Source organism: Mustela putorius, unplaced genomic scaffold, assembly GCF_011764305.1.
Source record: "Mustela putorius furo isolate JIRA1106 unplaced genomic scaffold, ASM1176430v1.1 tig00000281_pilon_pilon_pilon, whole genome shotgun sequence".
Classification (NCBI taxonomy): Eukaryota; Metazoa; Chordata; class Mammalia; order Carnivora; family Mustelidae; genus Mustela; species Mustela putorius.
The window spans coordinates 3,219,902-3,238,574 of record NW_025421343.1 but is presented as its reverse complement, the minus strand read 5'-3'; the positions used below and the strand labels follow the sequence as shown (position 1 = coordinate 3,238,574).

At 54.0% G+C, this 18,673-nt stretch overlaps 1 protein-coding gene across 3 annotated transcripts in view; it reads left to right on the top strand.

Annotated features, from left to right (window-relative positions):
* The first annotated feature begins 2,307 nt into the window (after positions 1–2,307).
* Positions 2,308–18,673, top strand: part of RAB11FIP5 (RAB11 family interacting protein 5) — a 36,789-nt gene continuing 20,423 nt past the window's right edge. The window contains exon 1 of one of the 3 annotated variants that reach the window (XM_004742192.3): positions 2,308–2,902. In XM_004742192.3, the coding sequence (XP_004742249.1) occupies positions 2,472–2,902 (431 nt within the window). In that variant the 5' untranslated portion in view covers positions 2,308–2,471. The remainder of the gene's footprint in view (positions 2,903–18,673) is intronic. The other 2 variants (XM_004742193.2, XM_004742196.3) reach the window with 2 other exon arrangements.

Sequence of the window (18,673 nt, the reverse complement as noted above, 5' to 3'; positions counted from 1 at the left end):
GCAATAGCACTTGCCTTAAATGCTTGTCTTTAGGGGTAAATCAGATAATAATGTAAACGGTAGAACCAGGACCCCCAAACCCACTCCAAAGATACATTACAGTTGCCTCACAACCCTAATGCATACAAATCAACAGCAGAGTGTAGGGAAAAGGTTTGATAGAAACACAACAAATTGCTAACCATGTTTATTTCTGGATGGCGAGGTTATGATCTATTTGTTTTTCCTTTATATTTTTTGGCATTTTCCAAGCCACTTTTATAATAAAAAGAAAAGCTGTGTATGTTCAGATGCCGTGAGATCATTGCAGTGGTCTCCACTGCATTAAAATCTTTGGCAGTATTCTCTCACAATCTTCTCAGCAACTGCTTCAAGTAGGCATCATTATCCCCATTTTCTAGATGAGGAAATGAGGCTGGTAGACATTAAAGAGCTGGTTTAATTTTCAGATCTTATTGCTGCTAAGTGGTGGACAGCCAAGGTCCATAGGCAGACCTGGCTGTCTCAAAGACAGGTGCTGGACACAGGCCTGGTGGACCATGGGGTTCAGTGCCCAGGACTCTTCTGCCCCAGTTTTCAGGAAGCAGGGGCAAGGAGGTAGGCTGTCAGGATTGGACCTGTGGTGGGTGCATTTCCATGGATCCCCAGTGACTGCTGTACTGGTTCACCCCATCCATATTCTCCTGGAGAATGTGGAGTTGGGATTTTTCCTCCTCTCACTGCAAGGGAAGTCAAGGGAGGATCCCAGAGAGTCTTCCCAAGAAGAAACGCAGTTTCCACCATAAAGGTATCCAACAGAGGGATTAAAAATAATCGGATAACCACACAAGACTGGGGGAGGGAAGTGGGTGTGAAACATACCATCTATCATAGCCAGAAGGCAATAGATAATGGCCCTCTGGCTAAATCCATCTATGTAAGCATTTTAGGGGGAGAGATGGAGGTACTACCAGTCTTGAAAACACCACTGGCCAAATGTGGATTTTCTCTGGATCCAGGCAGGGGTGAGAGGGAGACTTTTGTTTTTCATCATAAGAGCCTCTGTCCTATTTGATTTTTTTTTTTAGCTATATGTGTTATATCTTATTTTAAAAATTATAATTTTAAAAAGTACAGTGGTCATCTTTGTGGATTCACATCCCACCTTGGCCAATTAGGGATCTTGGGCAGTTTAGTTTCTCTAAACTGCAATTTAATCTTTTGGAAAACAGGAATAAAAACCACAGTCACCCAGAGGGTTGCTCTGAGGATAAAATGAGGTAATGTATATAAAGTACATGGACTAGCACTGGCCGAAATTCAGCATCTGTAATTACTAATCATTGCTATCATTATTAGTAATAAGCCAAGCGTTCGAATAAGACCCTGTGCTTTGCACACAGGCACATAGTAGGCACTTAATGCGTGGAAGTAATTGTTTCAAACCCTCTCCTGAGCCTGTAATTTTCGCCAACCGGTGACGCAGAAGCCCAGCTTAAATATTGATGTGGTTACTGATTTATTCATCAGTCGGCTCTCCACCGCAGTGTCCGCTGAGGGCAAGCCCAGCCCTCCCGCCCCCCGTGGCGCGGTCTCGCCGCAGCAGTAGGACCCTGAAGGAGGTTGGAAGCGGCAGCAGCTCACAGGCTTCCAGCTCGCCGATGCGGGACTGTCACGTGCCGGAGCGGGACTCAGTTCTGGTTTCACGCAGCATCTTCCCGGGCAGGGGCTGGCTGGAGCATGGGGAACGCGGCTTGGGATGAGGGGGGCCGCGGGGTACCCCCCCACACCCACTTGCCTCGGTTTACGCCCTTGAGCTCGCGGCAAAGGGCGCACCGCCCCGGCCAAGGTTCGGGGGTCCAGCTCCCCTGCCAGCCCCGCCCAGCGATCTCTCCTTTAACCGTTTCCGCGCCCTCGGCCACCCACAGGATGGCCATCCCTGGAGGGGCGGGCCGGGGCAGGACTTTCGGAGCAGGGACAGCTCGGAGAAAGATTTGGGATTGGCCAGGAGATGCGGAGCGGGATTTTCATACCCCACAGAGGATGCCGAGCTCCCGCAAGCTAGGCGGGGTTCCGCGGGCGCCCCCAGCCCGGGGCGGGGCCAATGCGGGAGCCCCGCCCACCCCTCTGCGGAGGCCGCACCCCTTGGTCCCAGTTTTCCTCTCCAGCTGCAGGCGGGGGTGTGGAGGCCAGTGCTGGGGCGCGAGAGCCAGGCCCCCGCCGCACTGCCGCACCGCCTCGCGGGTCTGGGTCGCGGGGCGGGGACGGGCGGGAGGCGGGGCGCTGACGTCGCGGCGCGGCCGGCGGCCGGGGAGGCGGGGAGGCGGCTGCCAGCTCGGCCCAGCCCAGCCAGCAGCTGCGGCGGCCCGGTGGCGGTGGCGGCGGTGGCGGCGCTCGGAGCCGGCTCCTGACCGCCCTCCGCCGCTGCCCGGCTCCTCTCGCGGTCCCAGTGTCTGTGGCCGCTTCTGCCGGCCTCGTCTGCCGCCTCCGCCATGGCCCTGGTGCGGGGCGCCGAGCCAGCCGCGGGGCCCTCCCGCTGGCTACCTACGCACGTCCAGGTGACTGTGCTGCGGGCCCGCGGGCTGCGGGGCAAGAGCTCAGGAGCGGGCAGCACCAGCGACGCGTACACGGTGATCCAGGTGGGCCGCGAGAAGTACAGCACGTCGGTGGTGGAGAAGACGCCGGGTTGCCCGGAGTGGCGCGAGGAGTGCTCTTTCGAGCTGCCACCTGGTGCCCTGGACGGCCTGCTTCGGGCGCAGGAGGCCGATGCGGGCCCGGCTCCCTGGGCGGCGGGCTCCGCCGCCGCCTGCGAGCTGGTGCTCACCACCATGCACCGCTCGCTCATCGGCGTCGACAAGTTCCTGGGCCAGGCCACGGTGGCGCTGGACGAGGTCTTTGGCGCAGGCCGCGCCCAGCATACGCAGTGAGTAAGGGGCGCCGAGGGCGCGGAAACGGTTAAAGGAGAGATCGCTGGGCGGGGCTGGCAGGGGAGCTGGACCCCCGAACCTTGGCCGGGGCGGTGCGCCCTTTGCCGCGAGCTCAAGGGCGTAAACCGACCAGTTGCTCTTTTGCATTTTGGGTACCCTTCCTTGCGACGACGGTCTGTGCTTGGCTGCTGGTGTGTCCTTGCGAAGCCTAGGGGGAGATATAACTGGTGGGCTAGCCTTCCGAGTAGATTGCCAAGTAAAGTTAGGGGTGGGATCCAGAGGCCCTTGGACTGTGGGAAACTCAAGAAGGAAAATTTGGGGGCCTTTCTTAGGGCCTCCGGGCCTGTCTCCCTTTCCTGGAAGGGGAGGGGCACTGCAGCCGCCTGCCCCAAGCCAGGCCCGCAGGGGAGTGGAGAGGCGCTGCCTCGCCTTGTGGGGGAAGGAAGGTGCAGTGTTCTACTTGAGGGCGACATTGACCAGAGATGCCCCACTAAAACTGGAGATTGCAGAGAGCATCTGCTTCTTGCCTTCTTTGCTTCTTTGGATGCCCTCTGCCACCTAGAGACAGAGCCTCTGGACCCCTGGCGCTCTGTGTCTCCTGTTCAGAAAGCCCGAGAGCCTCCTAACTAAAGGAAGGAAACCTTTCAGTGGGCTTTCAAGTGTCCTACCTATCCTGCTTGAGGTGAAGGCAGCGTCATGGTTAATGCACAGCAGGGGATAATCTCCCAGCCACTTCCACATGGAAGGGCCTGTGCGTTTTTTAATCATTTGTCTTGGCCTTGTTTAACCTTCCCCGGTGTTAAGATCAAGGCTTCAGACTTGGAGCCCCATTTCCTGTTTGGACTTGGGCAGGGTCTGAAAGCCAGTCCCCAGGACTGACTACCTACTGTGGATCCTTTTGAGGGGTTAACTGGGGTGATACCTCTCCTGGACCCCGTGGGCCCTGGATGGGGAGGGTAAGATGTGCCCTGGGCATGCCCTGGGTGGGGACAGGTGCTGAAAAGGTTTGTCCATGTGGAATGGCATCTGAGTAAATCCAGAAAGGCTTATTAGAGAGGCATGAGCCTGGTACAGACCCATGTGAGAGCAGGATTTGGTTAGAAAGGATCTGACCTTGAACATTTTTCAAAACCTGTGTATGTAGGAAAGGGCCTTGGTGGCTCTGCGGGCTTGAGTGGAAGATGGTTAGCATGGGGCAGGTTCCAGGCAGGCCTGTGACCTGGCTCCATCGCCCCCACCCCTGGCCTTCTCCTCTTCTTCCCTCCTGACTTGCTGTTTGGTCGTGGAATCATGTGGTATAGTTTGGCCCTTGTTTTGTTTTTTTTCCTCCCCTTTTCTGTCCTCTCCTTCCTTTTTGCCTGAGGGAGGCCAAGGGTCGCGGTGGGGCAGAAAGCTCTCCTCTGGGTCTCTTAGCCCTTTCTTTCCCCCAAGCGGCTCCTGTCCCCAAATTCATTCCATCCCTTTCTTTCCTAGTCCTTCAGTCTCCACCACTAGGCTCATCTGACCAGACTGGTGGATGACACTGCTGGTGGCTGGGGGAAGGGGAAGACAGAAAGTCTCTGGGCTTGTGGGGAAAGGCCTCTGTGAAGTCAGTGCCTCAGGATCGGGGGAGCTTTGATTTTTTTCAGATTCTGCCCTTGCTTTCTTCTTGGCCTTTGAATCTTCCTTAGCTGAACTGTTTGTAGGCCCAGGTGGGCCTGTTTTCAGCCAAGGACAGTCCCTCTTTGGGAATTTGACTTGCCACCCCATTCAGATCAAGATTAATTTACTGTATAGAAGTCATCATTCCCACCAGGATCTTTCCAAACCTACCCCCTGCTTTCCTCTGGTGTGTTGACCTGCGTTATTTATAGAACGTGGAGGGGGCAGGAGAGGAGAGGGGCACTCCTGGTGGGCAGAGGCAAAGTCTGTGAAATGTGCCTGATCTTCCAGTACACTGGACCTAACAGCGTACCAACTGACGGAGGGTGAGGGCTGCTGCTCCCACTCGGGTCCCCACCACCAGCCTCTGATTTTTTTTTTTTTTAAGATTTTATTTATTTATTAGATAGAAAGAGAGAGATCACAAGTAGGCAGAGAGGCAGGCAGCGGGGGTAGGGGGGAGAGTGGGGGTGGTGGTGGAAGCAGGCCATCCCAGGACCTTGAGATCATGACCTGAGCAGAAGGCAGAGGCTTAACCCACTGAGGCACCTAGGCGCCCCATGCGGCCTCTGATTTTAATGGCCATTTCTGGTGACATTTCCTGGGAGCACCCCAGCATGAGCTACTGAGATAATGAGTCGCACATTCCCCAGTGGAGAGAGGGCAAGACGGAGAGGATCAGGGTGTACCCACCTCAGCTTTGGGTAATCTTGGAAAAAAACAGTATCCACTCTAATGCCAGGAGCCAGCTGTGGTGGTTTCAGGGAAGACAAATGGCAGCCCTATGTTGCCAAGACAGAACCTGACTGGCGAAGGGCAGCCTCAGGATTATGGGGAGGGGGCTGTGGAGCTACAAGAAATAGATTCCGGTTTCAAACTTCCCACCTTGTGGTGAGTCAAGTAAACGCTTTGTGCCTCAGTTTTCTCATCTGTCCAGTGGGGCTAGTGTAACAAGACTGATGTAAGGCCTGAAATGAGAATGCAGTTAAAGCACCTAGGCGTGGCTGCTGGTGAGTGAACAGCAGTGATAGTGGAGGGAGGTTTTGATAACAGTGTCTGGTAGCTTTGGTCTGGAAGATGTCTCTGCCCTTGAAGAGCCTCTCATGTGATGGGGGAGACAATACAGAGCTTAGAGCCTGGGTTTGGGAAAGCCCCAGGAACATGGGTGGCAAAGTACCTATAGGAGTAGGAGAGCTGCTGACAAAATAGGCTGGCCCTTTGCAGGCCTCCATTCTTTTTGCTGCTAGAGGTTTGAGAAATTAGGGCTGGGCTTGGGCTCGGCAGTGCTCAATCCAGACTTATGCCAGCTTGCAGGCCTCCCCAGCAGCCTGGACTGCAGCTGTCCCTGCCCTCTCCAGAAGGCCAGATCGTCCAGTGTTTCCGAACATGGAGGTGGCTTTCATTCCCAGTTCTGTGACTTATTAGCAGGCAAGTTACTTAACCTGTTTCCTCATTTCTACAAAGGTCACAGTTATAATTATGGAATGATAAGATTAAATAGGACCATGTCTGAAAAGGCCTTGGTATAGTGCTAGACCTAGAGTAAGCCTTCAAAGGGTAGGGGTTGTGGTTTCTCTGAGGACCTTGGTGGGGTGGATGGTATGGGACACCTCAATGTTCCGTGATGCTCCTTTGTCAAGGTGTGCTCTTTGAGGTCAGGATTTCACCAGAGGCTTTCAAAGAACTGAAGAGGAAGTTCTCAAAACATAATTTAACATGATACATGAGGAAACTGATTATGACTTTTTCCCCTCAATGAAGCCATTCATGGATCATCATGGATCTGAAAATCCTCAGATGCTTCTCCACTATTTCCTTTCTAGTTTTTAGCTCTAGTACCCTTGGTGGGTTCTGTGTGTGGAGGGGGTGTTATGTATGAAGTAAAAGAGTCCCTGCCCTAAAGAACCCCCATCCTGGGCCCATCAGATTGATGGGTAGAGCCTGGCCCCTTGGGGAGCCTGAGTCTGGGCTTAATTTGGTTTGGGACCAGTTCGTCTTTTTTCCTCCCAGAGAGTAAAACCGTTGGGCAGGCTGCTCACTGTGGCACCCTGAGATTTTGTCGGCCCTGTCAGGGGCCATTGATTTTATGGAGGGCTTCTGGGAGGCCTGTGGCTGCCCAGGACCACTGCAGTTTGAGATAGTTGTCTTCTGCCTGACTGATCACGGCGGCCCGAGATCCCCTCAAAGGTGGTGGGTTTGGGGGCACTGGGGGAGGCACCTGAAGGAAAATGCAGCCTGCTGGCCTAAGGTTGGGATGGTTTTTGAGGGCTTCCATTCATTTCTCAGCCTCCAAACAGCCTGCACCTTCCTGTGCATGTGACCCTCTCGCCACTGGTTTCCAGATGTGACTGCTCCCCAGGAAGCAGCTGAGGCTACAAGGGTCCTGGTCCCAACCCTAAGGTTCAGCTCCGGCTCCAGCCCCAGACCTGTAGGGCTGCTGGGGGAGTCTGCTTTGGCCGGGAGTGTTCCTGTGGGGAAGGGTGTGGCCCTATTTAAAAGCCAGTCATTAGGGTGCAGGAGACTCCAACTCCCTTAGTTCTGGGGTGGTTTTTATTTGGGGTTGCTTGAGCAGCAGTGGCTAGGGGGGAGGGGAGGGGAGGAAGTGACTTCTACATCAGACTGGGCGGCTCCTGGTTGGCACAGCAACTTCCTCTTCCCTCAGGCTCTGGCCCTGGGTGGGAGCCCTGGCTCTGCCCTGTACTGCTCTCCCTGTAGCCAGCCAGGGATAGGCATAGCTCAGCAGATCCGTGGCCCCGGGCGGCCACAAGGGCTGTCCTTTCCTCCAAAGGGGGCTGCCTGCTCCGCCTGTTATTGCTGCTTCCCTGGTGCTGTGACGCTCTTGCCTACACGAAATGACTAGTCAGGCCTTGTCCAGATGTTTCCCCTGCCCTTCCCACCCTGCGCTGGGGCAGATAATTAACACAATGGCAGGAGCTCTCTGGGAATCAGTACTCTCTCTGTTTTTTCCTTGTGCAGGGCCAATCCTCTGCAAAATGGTATCGTCATGAAAAAGCATTGCCCTTTTCCACAGCCAAGTTTAAAAAAAATAAAATAAGTCTACATGTGGGTCCTTTCTATACCTGGCAGTCCTGCCAGGGAAGAGTCTTATGGTTTTGCTCTTGCTAACCCCCTTAGGTTACTTCTTGACTCAGGAAGGATGGCAGCCAGTGAGGAGAGCTGAGCTTGGCAGGTCGGGCTGAGGCCCCTGTGTGGGGCTGGGCCCAGGCCTCTCCTTAGTGAAGGGGAAGCAAGCAGGGCCCCTGCAAGTTCCAGAGGAGCTGCCCAGAGGAGGAGCTTTGTCCCAGGCCACCTTGGCCTTTAGCTGGCCCAGGGGTTGGGGGAGTCAGCGGGAGCACAGCCCTTCCTTGTGGAATTCTAATGTCAGAGCTAGCAGAGGGCTTAGCCCTGTGGGGACTGAGGCTGGGGAGGGTTGGGGCTCTGTTAGGCCTGGCAGAGCTGTAGGATTTAGGGTAAGGGAGAGATGGCATTTGGGGCCCTGTGTGCCTCCCAGGTTTCTGTGGAAGTGCCTGTGGGATTTTAGAGAGAAAGGGGGACATTTCTACTGGGATAGGGGAGAGGGCCTTGTGGTTTATCTGTGGACTGGACTGGGAGGGGTGGTCTCATGCAAAATCTTTTGTGGAGAGCCTGGGCAGAGGCCTGCAGGGGCCACTAGGTGCGGTGGGGTGAGTTCCGAGGAGGAGAGGACGTGGCTATCCCAGCCTGCATGCCCGGAAGGTGCGGCTTAGTTAGGAGAATGAACCCCACATTTGGAGGAAGAGCCGTAGGCAAGTGCTGTATTTTCAGGCCTTGCCAGGGAGCACTGGAGATATTCAGAGCAGACGGGGCCGCCGGTCTTAGCCGTGGTCAGGGACGCCTCCTTGAGGAAGAGACATACACTGAAGACCTGTGAGGTCCTCCCTGGCAGCATGTAGCACTGTCTTGGGGGGCTGTTATGGGCTCCTTAGCGAGGCGTACCATCAATGAAGCCCTTTGTGCTGCCGTTGTCCTAAGGACTCAACTTAGCTCACAGGAACCCCTGGAGGTGGAGGTACTTTTACTGTTTAACGGATGGAGAAACAAAGGCACGGAGAGGTGAAGTGACTTTTCTAAAAAGACACACAGTACAAGGCAGAGTCAGAATTTGGACCCAGGCACTTCACCACCACTCTGTACTGCCCAATCTCAGTTTCCCTCCATATCTTCCGTGAGCTAGCTCTGCATAGGACCAGGGCTTGGCCGCTGCCTTCCTGAGGGTTCCGCTGACCTCCCCGGAGCCCATCTCTGTGGTTCTCCCCACGGCTCTGTAAGCGTGGCCTGCTTCTCCTATGTGAGGCCTTGGCTGACTGGGGTAAGCGTGTTTGAGCTGTGGCTCCGAATCTGGTCGCTTCTGCCTCCCGGGGCTGGAGGTGTTGTGGATTACTTCCGGAAGGAGGGTATCAGCACCAGCAGAGTGTCTCTCAAGAGCTTGGGAGAGGCCTGGGAAGCTCTGCCTTGGCCCCGGGCACCCCCACCCTGGGCAGATTTGCTCCCATTGACTTGTGCAGTAGAGCGGAGCTTGGGAGCATCAGCAGATACGAGAGTTTCTGACCTTTCTCAAGAATCACATGCTTGTTTTACTGAGACAGAATGCTCTGAGCCATCTAGGGTCTTACAGCAATGCTGTCATTTGCCTTTTTTTTTTTTTTTTCATTTTTTCTTTTCTTTCCTTTTGTTAAGTATCTAGGAAGCTATTAGGAGACGACCACTGTGCCTAGGTCAGGGCTTTGGAGAAAACAAGAGAAAGAAATGTATAGCCCTTTCCCTAGAAGGGCAAAGATGTGTTTGAGACTAGATTTATCCAGGAAGGATAATTACCCTATAAAACAGCATGTACAGGTGTGAGAGAAAGAAAGGGTCAGGAGAAGGGTGAACTCAGCAGGATTGGAGTGATCAGGGTGGGCATCCTGGGGGAAGCAGGTCCTGGAATGACCATTGAGGCTGTGATGGAGACTGGGAGAGTTTCAGGGAGACCAAGACTGCCTTGGAAAAGGGGAAGTGAGTGTCTTGGGGCTGGGCGAGGAGAGGGAGTGGAGGAGAGCCGATTTTTCTTTCCCCTGTGTCTCTCTCAGCAAAACAGCCTGACTTGACTTTTTTTTTTAGTTCACCTGGTTCAAATTCTGAATGTACAGAATGTATGCAATGAAAAGTCTCCCTTGCCCTGACCTTGAGTCATCCAGCTCCTTTCTTCAGAAGGAACCAATATTGCCAGTTCTTGAGTATCCATCCAAAGTTATTGTATGCATTTAACATTTGTTTGCACAAACGCAGTGTTCTCTGCACATAGGTTATACCTATGATCAGCTTGACTTTCCCACACAGGATGTTTTTTTATTGTTTCCACCTGTTGTGCATCTAAACCAAGACCCTGGCTGAGGGGCGAGGCTCTACTTAACTTTGTTCTCCGTGACCCAAGACTCTTGTTTGGGGTGAATATGGGGTTAGGAGCAAACTGGGGAGGGGGTGGGAGTAAGCAGAGTTTCTTCCTATTCTCCACCCCCCATCTGACTGAGACCACCTGGGAGAGGTCATCTTACTGGTTCCCTCCTTCTCCCTGGGCAGGGTCATCACTGGCTGGTCCTGGGCCACCTTGCTCCCATGGGGCTGATGACAGCTTATAAAAGGCCCTTGATAGACCATGAACCCAAATCTTAATGTGTGGTTTGGCCTATTTTTCAGAGTGCTTTCCTGGCATCACCTCATTTCATTCTTTCCTAAGGGCAGACAGGGTGACCCCCATTTTTTACAGATGTGGAGACTGGGGTCTCAGGAGGGGAAATGACTTGTCCAACATCATGTGACTTGTGTGACCAGATTATGCAGCCGGATTTCTGACTTCTAGGTGCGGTGCTTTTTTCCCTACTTCATGCTTTTGGCTGTTACATATTTTCTGCTGCTATTAGGGTGGTTAAACTTGTTTCTAGGCATTTTAATAGCTTTTTCTCTGCCGAGCGAGTATGGTCGCTGGCCAGTCTGAGGCCAGCTGATAGCAGCAGGCCTCTGGAACCCACAGGAGTAGGGGGCATGAGGATCTGCTGAGATGTTTGCTCCTGGAAGGGTGGGGAGGGGGACCTGGCTGGGTTCTGAGGTGAGTTAGGCAAGCCATGCTTACAGAGGCTGGGGTGGCTCAGGAAGTGATGGGTCTGGGTTCTGAGGACCTTCGGTGTTAGAGTAGGTGATAGAATCATCTCGGGGCTTGATAAGAGGCAATATCCTGCAGGAGGACTGTGTCTGGCTGGCAGTTTTGCTGTAGAGACCAAGTCAAAGGGTGGGTTTGATGGTGGGTGTGGGGAGCCAGAAGTTGGGCCTGAGGCCCTGCTCAACTCCTGTCTGATAGCATGTGAGGAGGAATGCTCATGTGGGGGATTTGAAGGCCTCCGATGGAGGAGACTCTGGGGACAATGTTTTCCAGCTGTCCCCCCTGCCCCTCACTGGCTCTTCTTATTGCCCCACTGTTACAGGGGTGAAATGGTGGCTTTAAACCCTCTTAGTAATTCAGATCCATGGACTAGATCCTGGGTCTCCTGCCTTCCCGCTATGCCCTTAAGATAATTTTTTTCAACTGATTTTTGGGACTAGCTAAGCCCTTGCCAATTCCATCTCATTTATCCAGCAAGTATTGGAATGTGTTCCATATGTCAGACCCCGCCCGTGGGCTTGGGGGATACAAGGTGAGTGGCAGTCCCTGCTGTCACTAAGGACAGAGAGCTCAGGGCCAAGGCCTGCTGCCAGAGGAAAGGGGCCCCTCCTGCCTTCCCCATTGCTCCTGTCCTAGTTTTGGATTCTTTTTTCTTTCTTTCTTTCTTTTTTTTTTTTTTTTAAATTTCTGTTCTGGACTGTTATCCTAGCTGCTGCTGCCTTTTTATAAACCAGAATGCCAGTTTATTAATTTAGGATGAGAAATTATTACGCCTGTGGAGGCGTGAGGAGTTGTTCAGGTCAGCCCAGCCAGGGGACCTGCCCTGGCTTGTGTCGGCTCCTACCTGTCACCCCTGCCTCACCTCAGTGCTGTCCCTCTCCCACCGGTCCTATACTCTTCCTACAGTACAGCCTCCAGCAGGCCCTGTCCTTGATTATACCCTATAGGCGCTCTTTGGGGTCCAGAACAGAGCTTGGTCCTTTGGTGTGGTGTTTGAGGCAGTTTCCTACCTACCCCAGGGCACCTTTCTGCCTCACTTTCCCTGTCAGCCCTGGCATCTGCATATTTTGTTTCTTCCACATGGAATGTCTGTCTGGCTCTTTGCCTCTTTGCTCCCCTTTGCTCAAGGCCCAGGATCAATGTCATGTCCTTCACCACCCCACCCGAAACCATTTTACTACTTTGTGCATTTTTGCAGCATCGATCACTTTCCTGATTTGTGTGGCTATCTTATTTCCCCACCAAGATGTGAGCTTCTCAAGGACTCTCTCCCTTTCTTATTCCTGGCAGACACTTGCGAAATATTTTGAGTGAAGGCCTAGCTGAGGCCTCCCATGGTTGGGTGGATTTCATGGGCGAGAGCCCTGTGCCTCTAAGAGGGATGATTTTGCATCAAGTGCCAGACCCTGTGCTTGAGTGCAGCCATGACTGGGCAGGACTGAACTCACGGGGCAGCACAAGGCTCAGAGATCAGGGCTCAGTCTCAGGACATGGAGAAGAAGCCCGTGTCCTGGCCCAAGGCTACCCCCGAACTCTGGGGTCTAATTGAAACTGCACTGTTAGTTCCAAGTGGGACCCGAAAGAGAGTGTCAGTGAGTCCGTGCTCCCTAACATAGCCACAATGCCCTTATCACACACAAAATCTACAGTTCCGTAACAATCACCCAGTGTCCAGACCATTCCCAGTTTCCCCTGATATCAGAACTGCTTCTTCATGGGTGGTTTGTCGAGTCAGGATCCAGACAGGGCTCCCATCCTGGGCCTGGTCAGGACTCCCGGGATGACGGTCTTTATCTCGGCCCCTGCCAGAGGAGGAGCTGTCTGTGAGGCTGTCTGACACTGTGGCCCCAATTCTCAGACCCCTGAGCACTAGTTGCTGGGTCTGCCAGGCCCAGTCCCCATGCCCTGCCTGCAGGCAGGAGTCCTTCCATCAGCCACGCCATAGCCCTGCTTTCCATGTCCCTCCATCAGCGAGGCCCCAAGTGGGGCAGCTGGTCCCGTTAGCCCGACCCAGTCATCATGAAGGTTCCCATCGCCTTGGTTCTAGCATTCACGGAGGAGTGTCCCCATGGCCCCCGGTTCTGCCTTTTCCTCCATGTCTGTCAGGAACCGGGCAGCAGGAAGAGCTTTCCCTCTCAACTCTTTGGTCCCTCTGGATAGGAATGGGCAGGATGGTGCCATTTGCTAAGGAACACCAGGACCGGCAGGTGTTTGCCAGCATTTTTCAGTTAGCGGTGACTTTCAGGTGAACTGCTCCCCCTCGCCCCAGGACAATGTGCATGATACTAGTCATCTACCCTGCAGAAGTTTCCTGCCAGAGCGGAGATTGAGGGCCTTGTGAGCCCAGGGATGGGGGCAAGAGGCCATTCGTCTTTGGGGTAGCAGGTGGCTTGAGGACAAATGTTTTACCTGTACAGCATCACTTGAAATGGCTGATGGCTGGCCTGGAGTAGGGATACAGGGCCAGATAATGTGAAGGACAGATATTTTGCTGTTTTCTGCTGCTACTTTCCCCAACATCGACTTTTTGGGTTGCATATCTTCTCTACTCCAGAGCCCTGCAGCCCCCTATTTGTAGTAACTCTCCAGATGGGGAGAGTGAAGCCAGGGAGGGAGAACTGGGTCCGTGTATCCCTCTCTCCTTTGTGCCGGCTCCTCACTCTCCCTTCTGGAAGATTCTCCAGCCAGTACCTAAGGCCTCTTAGCTTCGTTTGCCTCGGGGTGGGTGGGGTCTGATGCCGGCATCTGCCAGCTTTGCAGGACCCCTCAGCCGCAGCCTAGTGGTAGCTGTTTGGTAGCTGGAGATGAGCCCTGTCTCTGGGGAGGCTGGGATGGCATCTGGGGCATCAGAGAGAAACTGTACCCCTAGGGGTTATAGCTGGGGCAGGTGAGGAGCCCCCCGCCAATGTGAGAGGTTGTGGTTTGGGAGGGGTGCGAGCTAAACATATTTGCTGGCTCCCTAGCTAGCAGGTGTGCTTGGCTGTTTTCGTTTTTTGGGGTCACCTTCAGCAGCGTGCAGGGTATCCGAGGGCTAGATGGAGCACTGTAGCATGACGCTGGCAAGACTCAGGGCCTTGAGCCAGCCTCTGGCCCCTGGACAGGCCCTCTCGTGCCCCTGGGTAAGACATGGGGAGCAGCGCCTCTCCTGTGCTTTGAAATCTCAGCCTGGGTGCCACGTAGTGGAGCAGGAGGAGGCCTGCCTTTCTGCTGCCTTTGTCCCCTCCCTACTCTAGAGCAGATACTCTTAGCCCTTTCTGTGCCGTGGACCCCTTTGGTCTCTGGTCGAAGCCTTTAGACCCCTTCTCCAAAGAAGGCCTTCAAATGTGTAGGATTACAAAGTACACCAGTGATACTGACATTCATTTATCACTATATGAAAGCATTTGCTGCAGTAACATGTCCTTTATCCCTGTGCTAAGTGATAGAGTGCAGGGGTTGTCTAATAACGTTTAAGTTCAGAGTACTGGTGAGTAGGAACCACATTCTGTGACATCTGCCACGGCTGTAATGGGATATGAGGATGTCTGGTTTCTCTTGGTGACCCAAGAGTTGTGCTTGCAGAGAGGGGCAGTCTAGTGCGGTGATCAAGGTCAGAGGCTCTGGAGACGGAGCTTGAGTTCATATCCTGGCTCTGCGGCTTGCTGACAAGAAGTGTGACTTACCCCAGCTGACTTCTCTGTGCCCCTATGTCTGTGTGGGCAAAAATACGTGAGCTGACACTTGAGTGGCAGGTCTCATGTGCTGGGCCCCATTCTCTGAGTGCTCCACAGATAGCCTGCTTTATCCTCATAGTGGTCTTGTGAGGAGAGCAGACATGCGTTTTCCCCGCATGATATGTAGGTATGAAACACAGAGAGGTTAAGTCACCTCCCCCAGGTAATACAGGTGGTGGGGCTGGGGCTTAAAGCAGGCTGCCTGGCTCTCTCAAGGTCTGCCTCCCACATCCACCTCACAGGGTTGTTAGAAGGATTAGCAAGATACGGTCCAGTGTGGTGAGTGCCGAGTATAGTGTCCAGCACACAACAATCGATAAAGGAGAGGTGTAGCCAGCTATGGGTGAGAAGATTCGTGTCCTAGTGGTGGGCTAGAGTGGGGTCAACACCCAGCCTCCCTTCAGAGACCGCCATTCACCGGGCTGCACGACTCCCAGACCTGGCGGGTGCCTTCTCTTTCGGGGAAGTGAATGAGACCCTTCATTCAGAGCTGCGAAATGAGGGTGTCAGGATTAAAAAAGGCCCCCTTCTGGAACTGTCCCCTCTAAGCTTGGCACTTGGGGCTCCTGCCCTCAGAGGCCTCCTGTTGGAAGTGGTAAGCAGGGAGTATCCTCTTTGCTTTTTTGGGAGCTTCTGGTCTCCTGGGTGAGACCCATGGGTTTGTAATGAGAGAAGCATTACCCAGTTGTTCAGTAGTGAACAGGGACAGACAAGTTCTTAAGTCAATTCATAGATTAATTTGTTAGTTCATTGAACAGATGTTTGAGTGGCTGCTATTTTAAGTGTTGGGGACGCAGAGATGAGGCGAATACAATTGCTGCCTACAGACTAGGGGAAGACAGACGTCACACAGCCATGTATACGTACATCGGTGTCCTGTGTGGGACACACACACACACACACACACACATGCACACACATGATGTACACTGAAGAAACAGAATAAGGCAAGGAGCACTGGCAGCGGAGGGACTCAGGGAAGACTGAGGAGCTTCAGATGAACTGATGCCTGATGGGAGGGAGGGAGGGAGTGAGTGAGTGAACCGTGGCCTGAAGACCGGGCCTGTGTCTCAGGCAGAGGGAGAAGCAAGTGCAGTGGCCTTGCGGTGGGAACAAGCCCGACAGGTTCAGGGACATCAAGAAGGCCAATGTGGAATGAGTGACTCAGAGAGTGGAGCCAGGACTCAAAAGATGGGACTTTTTCACCATTCTGAGGAGGAGGCTGTGATGTGTGTCTTTGCAGGAGGAGCAGGGAAGTGAGGGGACCGTCACGTCCAGCAGGGCGATGGGGTGAAGGGGGAGCATTCTGGCTATAATTGGCCCATAGAGCCAGCAGAGTTCAAAGTTGGGATATGGGCTGTGAGGGGGGAAAAAAGAGACCAAGATGGCTCCTGGGTTTGGGGATTGAAACAGGTGATGTGTGGGGGCTCAGGGAGGGTGCCATGATTTGGATCATAAGCTGAATTTGGGACTGATAAGAACTGGGGATGAGTCAGGCGTGCCTGGACCTGTGTGTCACAGCCCCTGCTGCCCCTGGCTCTGGCACATGTGAGTTTGACATCAGCCCTAGGTCACTTAGGGTGTGTGGCAGCCATTAGCCCAGCTGCATTGTTCCCTGAGAGACAGGTGGAGGTGGTGGGCGGAGGAGTAACTAAGGCCATAATCCTGGTAACAGCTGGGTCCACTAGTCCCCCCACCCCTTCTATCCCGCGTTTGTCCTCTGCCCCCTGGGTGTGTTTGTGTGGTGGTAGGGGGGCTCTCTCGCAGGGGAAGAGGCTAAGGGCTGAGTCCTCAGTCCAAGCTGGGCCTGCTGAACTTTGGTCAGGTGCCTTGGGAATTTGGGGGAGGTTTGGCTGATGAGCAGGTGGCCATGAAGGCCTCTCCATGGTTCTGTGCCCCCCAGGAATTCTGGACTCTGATGGCCACCGGGGAGGCTGGGCTGCCCTCAGACAAGGTTTTCATGGCCTGGACACAGGACAAAACCCCAAGGTTCCCTTGGTGACCTTCCAGGGCTGTATGCCCCTGGGATCATGCCTGCATCTGTGGTGTACATCCAGGCTTTTTCTGGCCTCCATCCCCTCCGGGTGTCAGAGGACTGAATGTTTGCATTCAGCTGTATGAAAAGTGCTACCTCTTTTTAAAAAATTATTTTTAAAGATTTTATTTATTTATTTGTCAGAGAGAGAGAGAGCACAAGCAGGGGGAACAGCAGGCAGAGAGAGAAGCAGGTTCCCTACTCAGCACACGGAGCCCCATGCAGGACTCGATCCCAGGACTCTGGTTTTGTGACCTGAGCTGAAGGTAGACGCTTAACCAACTGAGCCACCTGAGTGTCATGAGAAATGCTTTTTTTTTTTTTTTAATTTAAGATAGATCTTCTTCTTCTTCTTCTTCTTCTTTTTTTTAAAAGATTTTGTTTATTTATTTGACAGATCACAAGTAGGCGGAGAGGCAGGCAGAGAGAGAGAGGAAGGGAAGCAGGCTCCCTGCTGAGCAGAGAGACCGATGTGGGGCTCAATCCTAGGACCCTGGGATCATGACCTGAGCCAAAGGCAGAGGCTTTAACCCACTGAGCCACCCAGGCACCCCCGAGAAATGCTGTATCTTAAAGGTTAAGGGCATGGGCTGAGAGTTGGGCATCTTGATGTTTAGATTCCAGCTCTGTCACTTACTCTCTGGGTGATTTGGGCAAGTGACAGAGCTTCTCTATAGGTTAGTTTCCTCAAGCCCAGAACGGGGATAATGGGCCTGGCCTCCTGAACAGTGTGGATAGTAAAGGGGGAGCTATTGGTGTGGATGGGGGGGTGCCAGAAGACTGGCTCTGCCGGCTCTCTGACCCCATCACATGTCTTCCCGTCTCTCACATGTGGCCTGTGGCAGGGCAGGCCTCCCCTGGAAACTGTGTGGAAATGGAACCTCTCCGATGCCCTCGGCCTCCGTGGCGTGACTGCCAGCATGCCTGGGGCAAGTCCCAGACAGTGATCCTCTCTGCCAAACCCTTGTCTCCTGAGTGCATGCTGCCTGGGCCTTGGCACACTCAGGTGCCCCACCTGCCATGACTCTCACACCATCTGAGAGTAGATGGGAAGCCTTGGCTCCAGGCTGACCGGCGGCCCTGAGAGGAGGGTCTCCCACTGGAAGGCTGAGGAAGCAGAGGGTTAGGGAAGTAACCTGGTAAGTGAGGGGGCCAGGTGTGCACTGAGGATGCAGAGCCCAGCTCTTAGTCACCAGGCTTTGCCGCCGCAGGCATCCAAGCAGGGAGTGGGCAGAACGAGAGGGAAGCGAGAGGGAGCGCAGGCAGGGACCCATGGAGGCCTTGTAGCATCTCGAGATTTGCTGCGTGCACCATTTATTTCCTTTGTAACTCCGTACCTGGGGGGTACTCAGTAAGCATCTGCAGGGAGCCCAGTCCCACTAGGGAGACCCCAGGCACCCAGGAAATGACAGTACCTGCTAGCCGTGGAGCAGAGTATAGCCTGGTCTGGTTGTGGAGTGAATTTGGTTCAGAGTGCGTGTGCCTGGTCAGAAAGAGGAGGGATCTGGCCAGGCCAGGATGCTGCGGCTATGAGGTCTTCCTAGAGGAAGTGGGACTTGGGCTGGACCGTAGGACCCTGCAGTCACATTCTTGGTGGGAGCCCCAGTCTGTGTGGATGGGATGCCCAGTGCCTGTTTGCTCTGGGATCTGCTGCGTGTGGGGCTCTGTACAGGGAAAGTCTCCATCGCTTCATGGAGGAATCATCAGCCCACGCCAGCAATGTCTGTGGCCTTCTAGCCTGCAGGGAACTGTGTGCCACAGGGCCTGGCAGGTCCGACATCTCTTAGGGGGCCATCTGGAGAGGCAGGAGGAAGCAGGAGCCAGGGGTTGAGGGGAGGGATATATCGCCTTTGACAGGGAGCTGGTGTTTGTGTGGCTTTGCCGTCCTTGCCTGTGGGGGTCACACTACTGGGAGAAGGCCTGCTCTTGAGTCCCAGGGCACCCAAGGTGCCTAGCAGGGTCCAGTGCAGTGCTGCCCTGGACTGGTAGGGAGGTAGGTGGGTGACAATGGCTGGGGCCCACCTGCCATTCAAAGCCTAACTCTGCTCTGGATAGGGAAGTCTCAGAAAATGGTAAGGGAAGTCTTTTCTTCTCACTCTGGCCTTTCTGAAAAGCAGGTCAGAGAGAGAGACAGACAGGCAGACCAGCAGACGCAAATTCCCTGGGGAAGAGCCGGAGAGGCAGAGAAACAGAGGTGACCTTA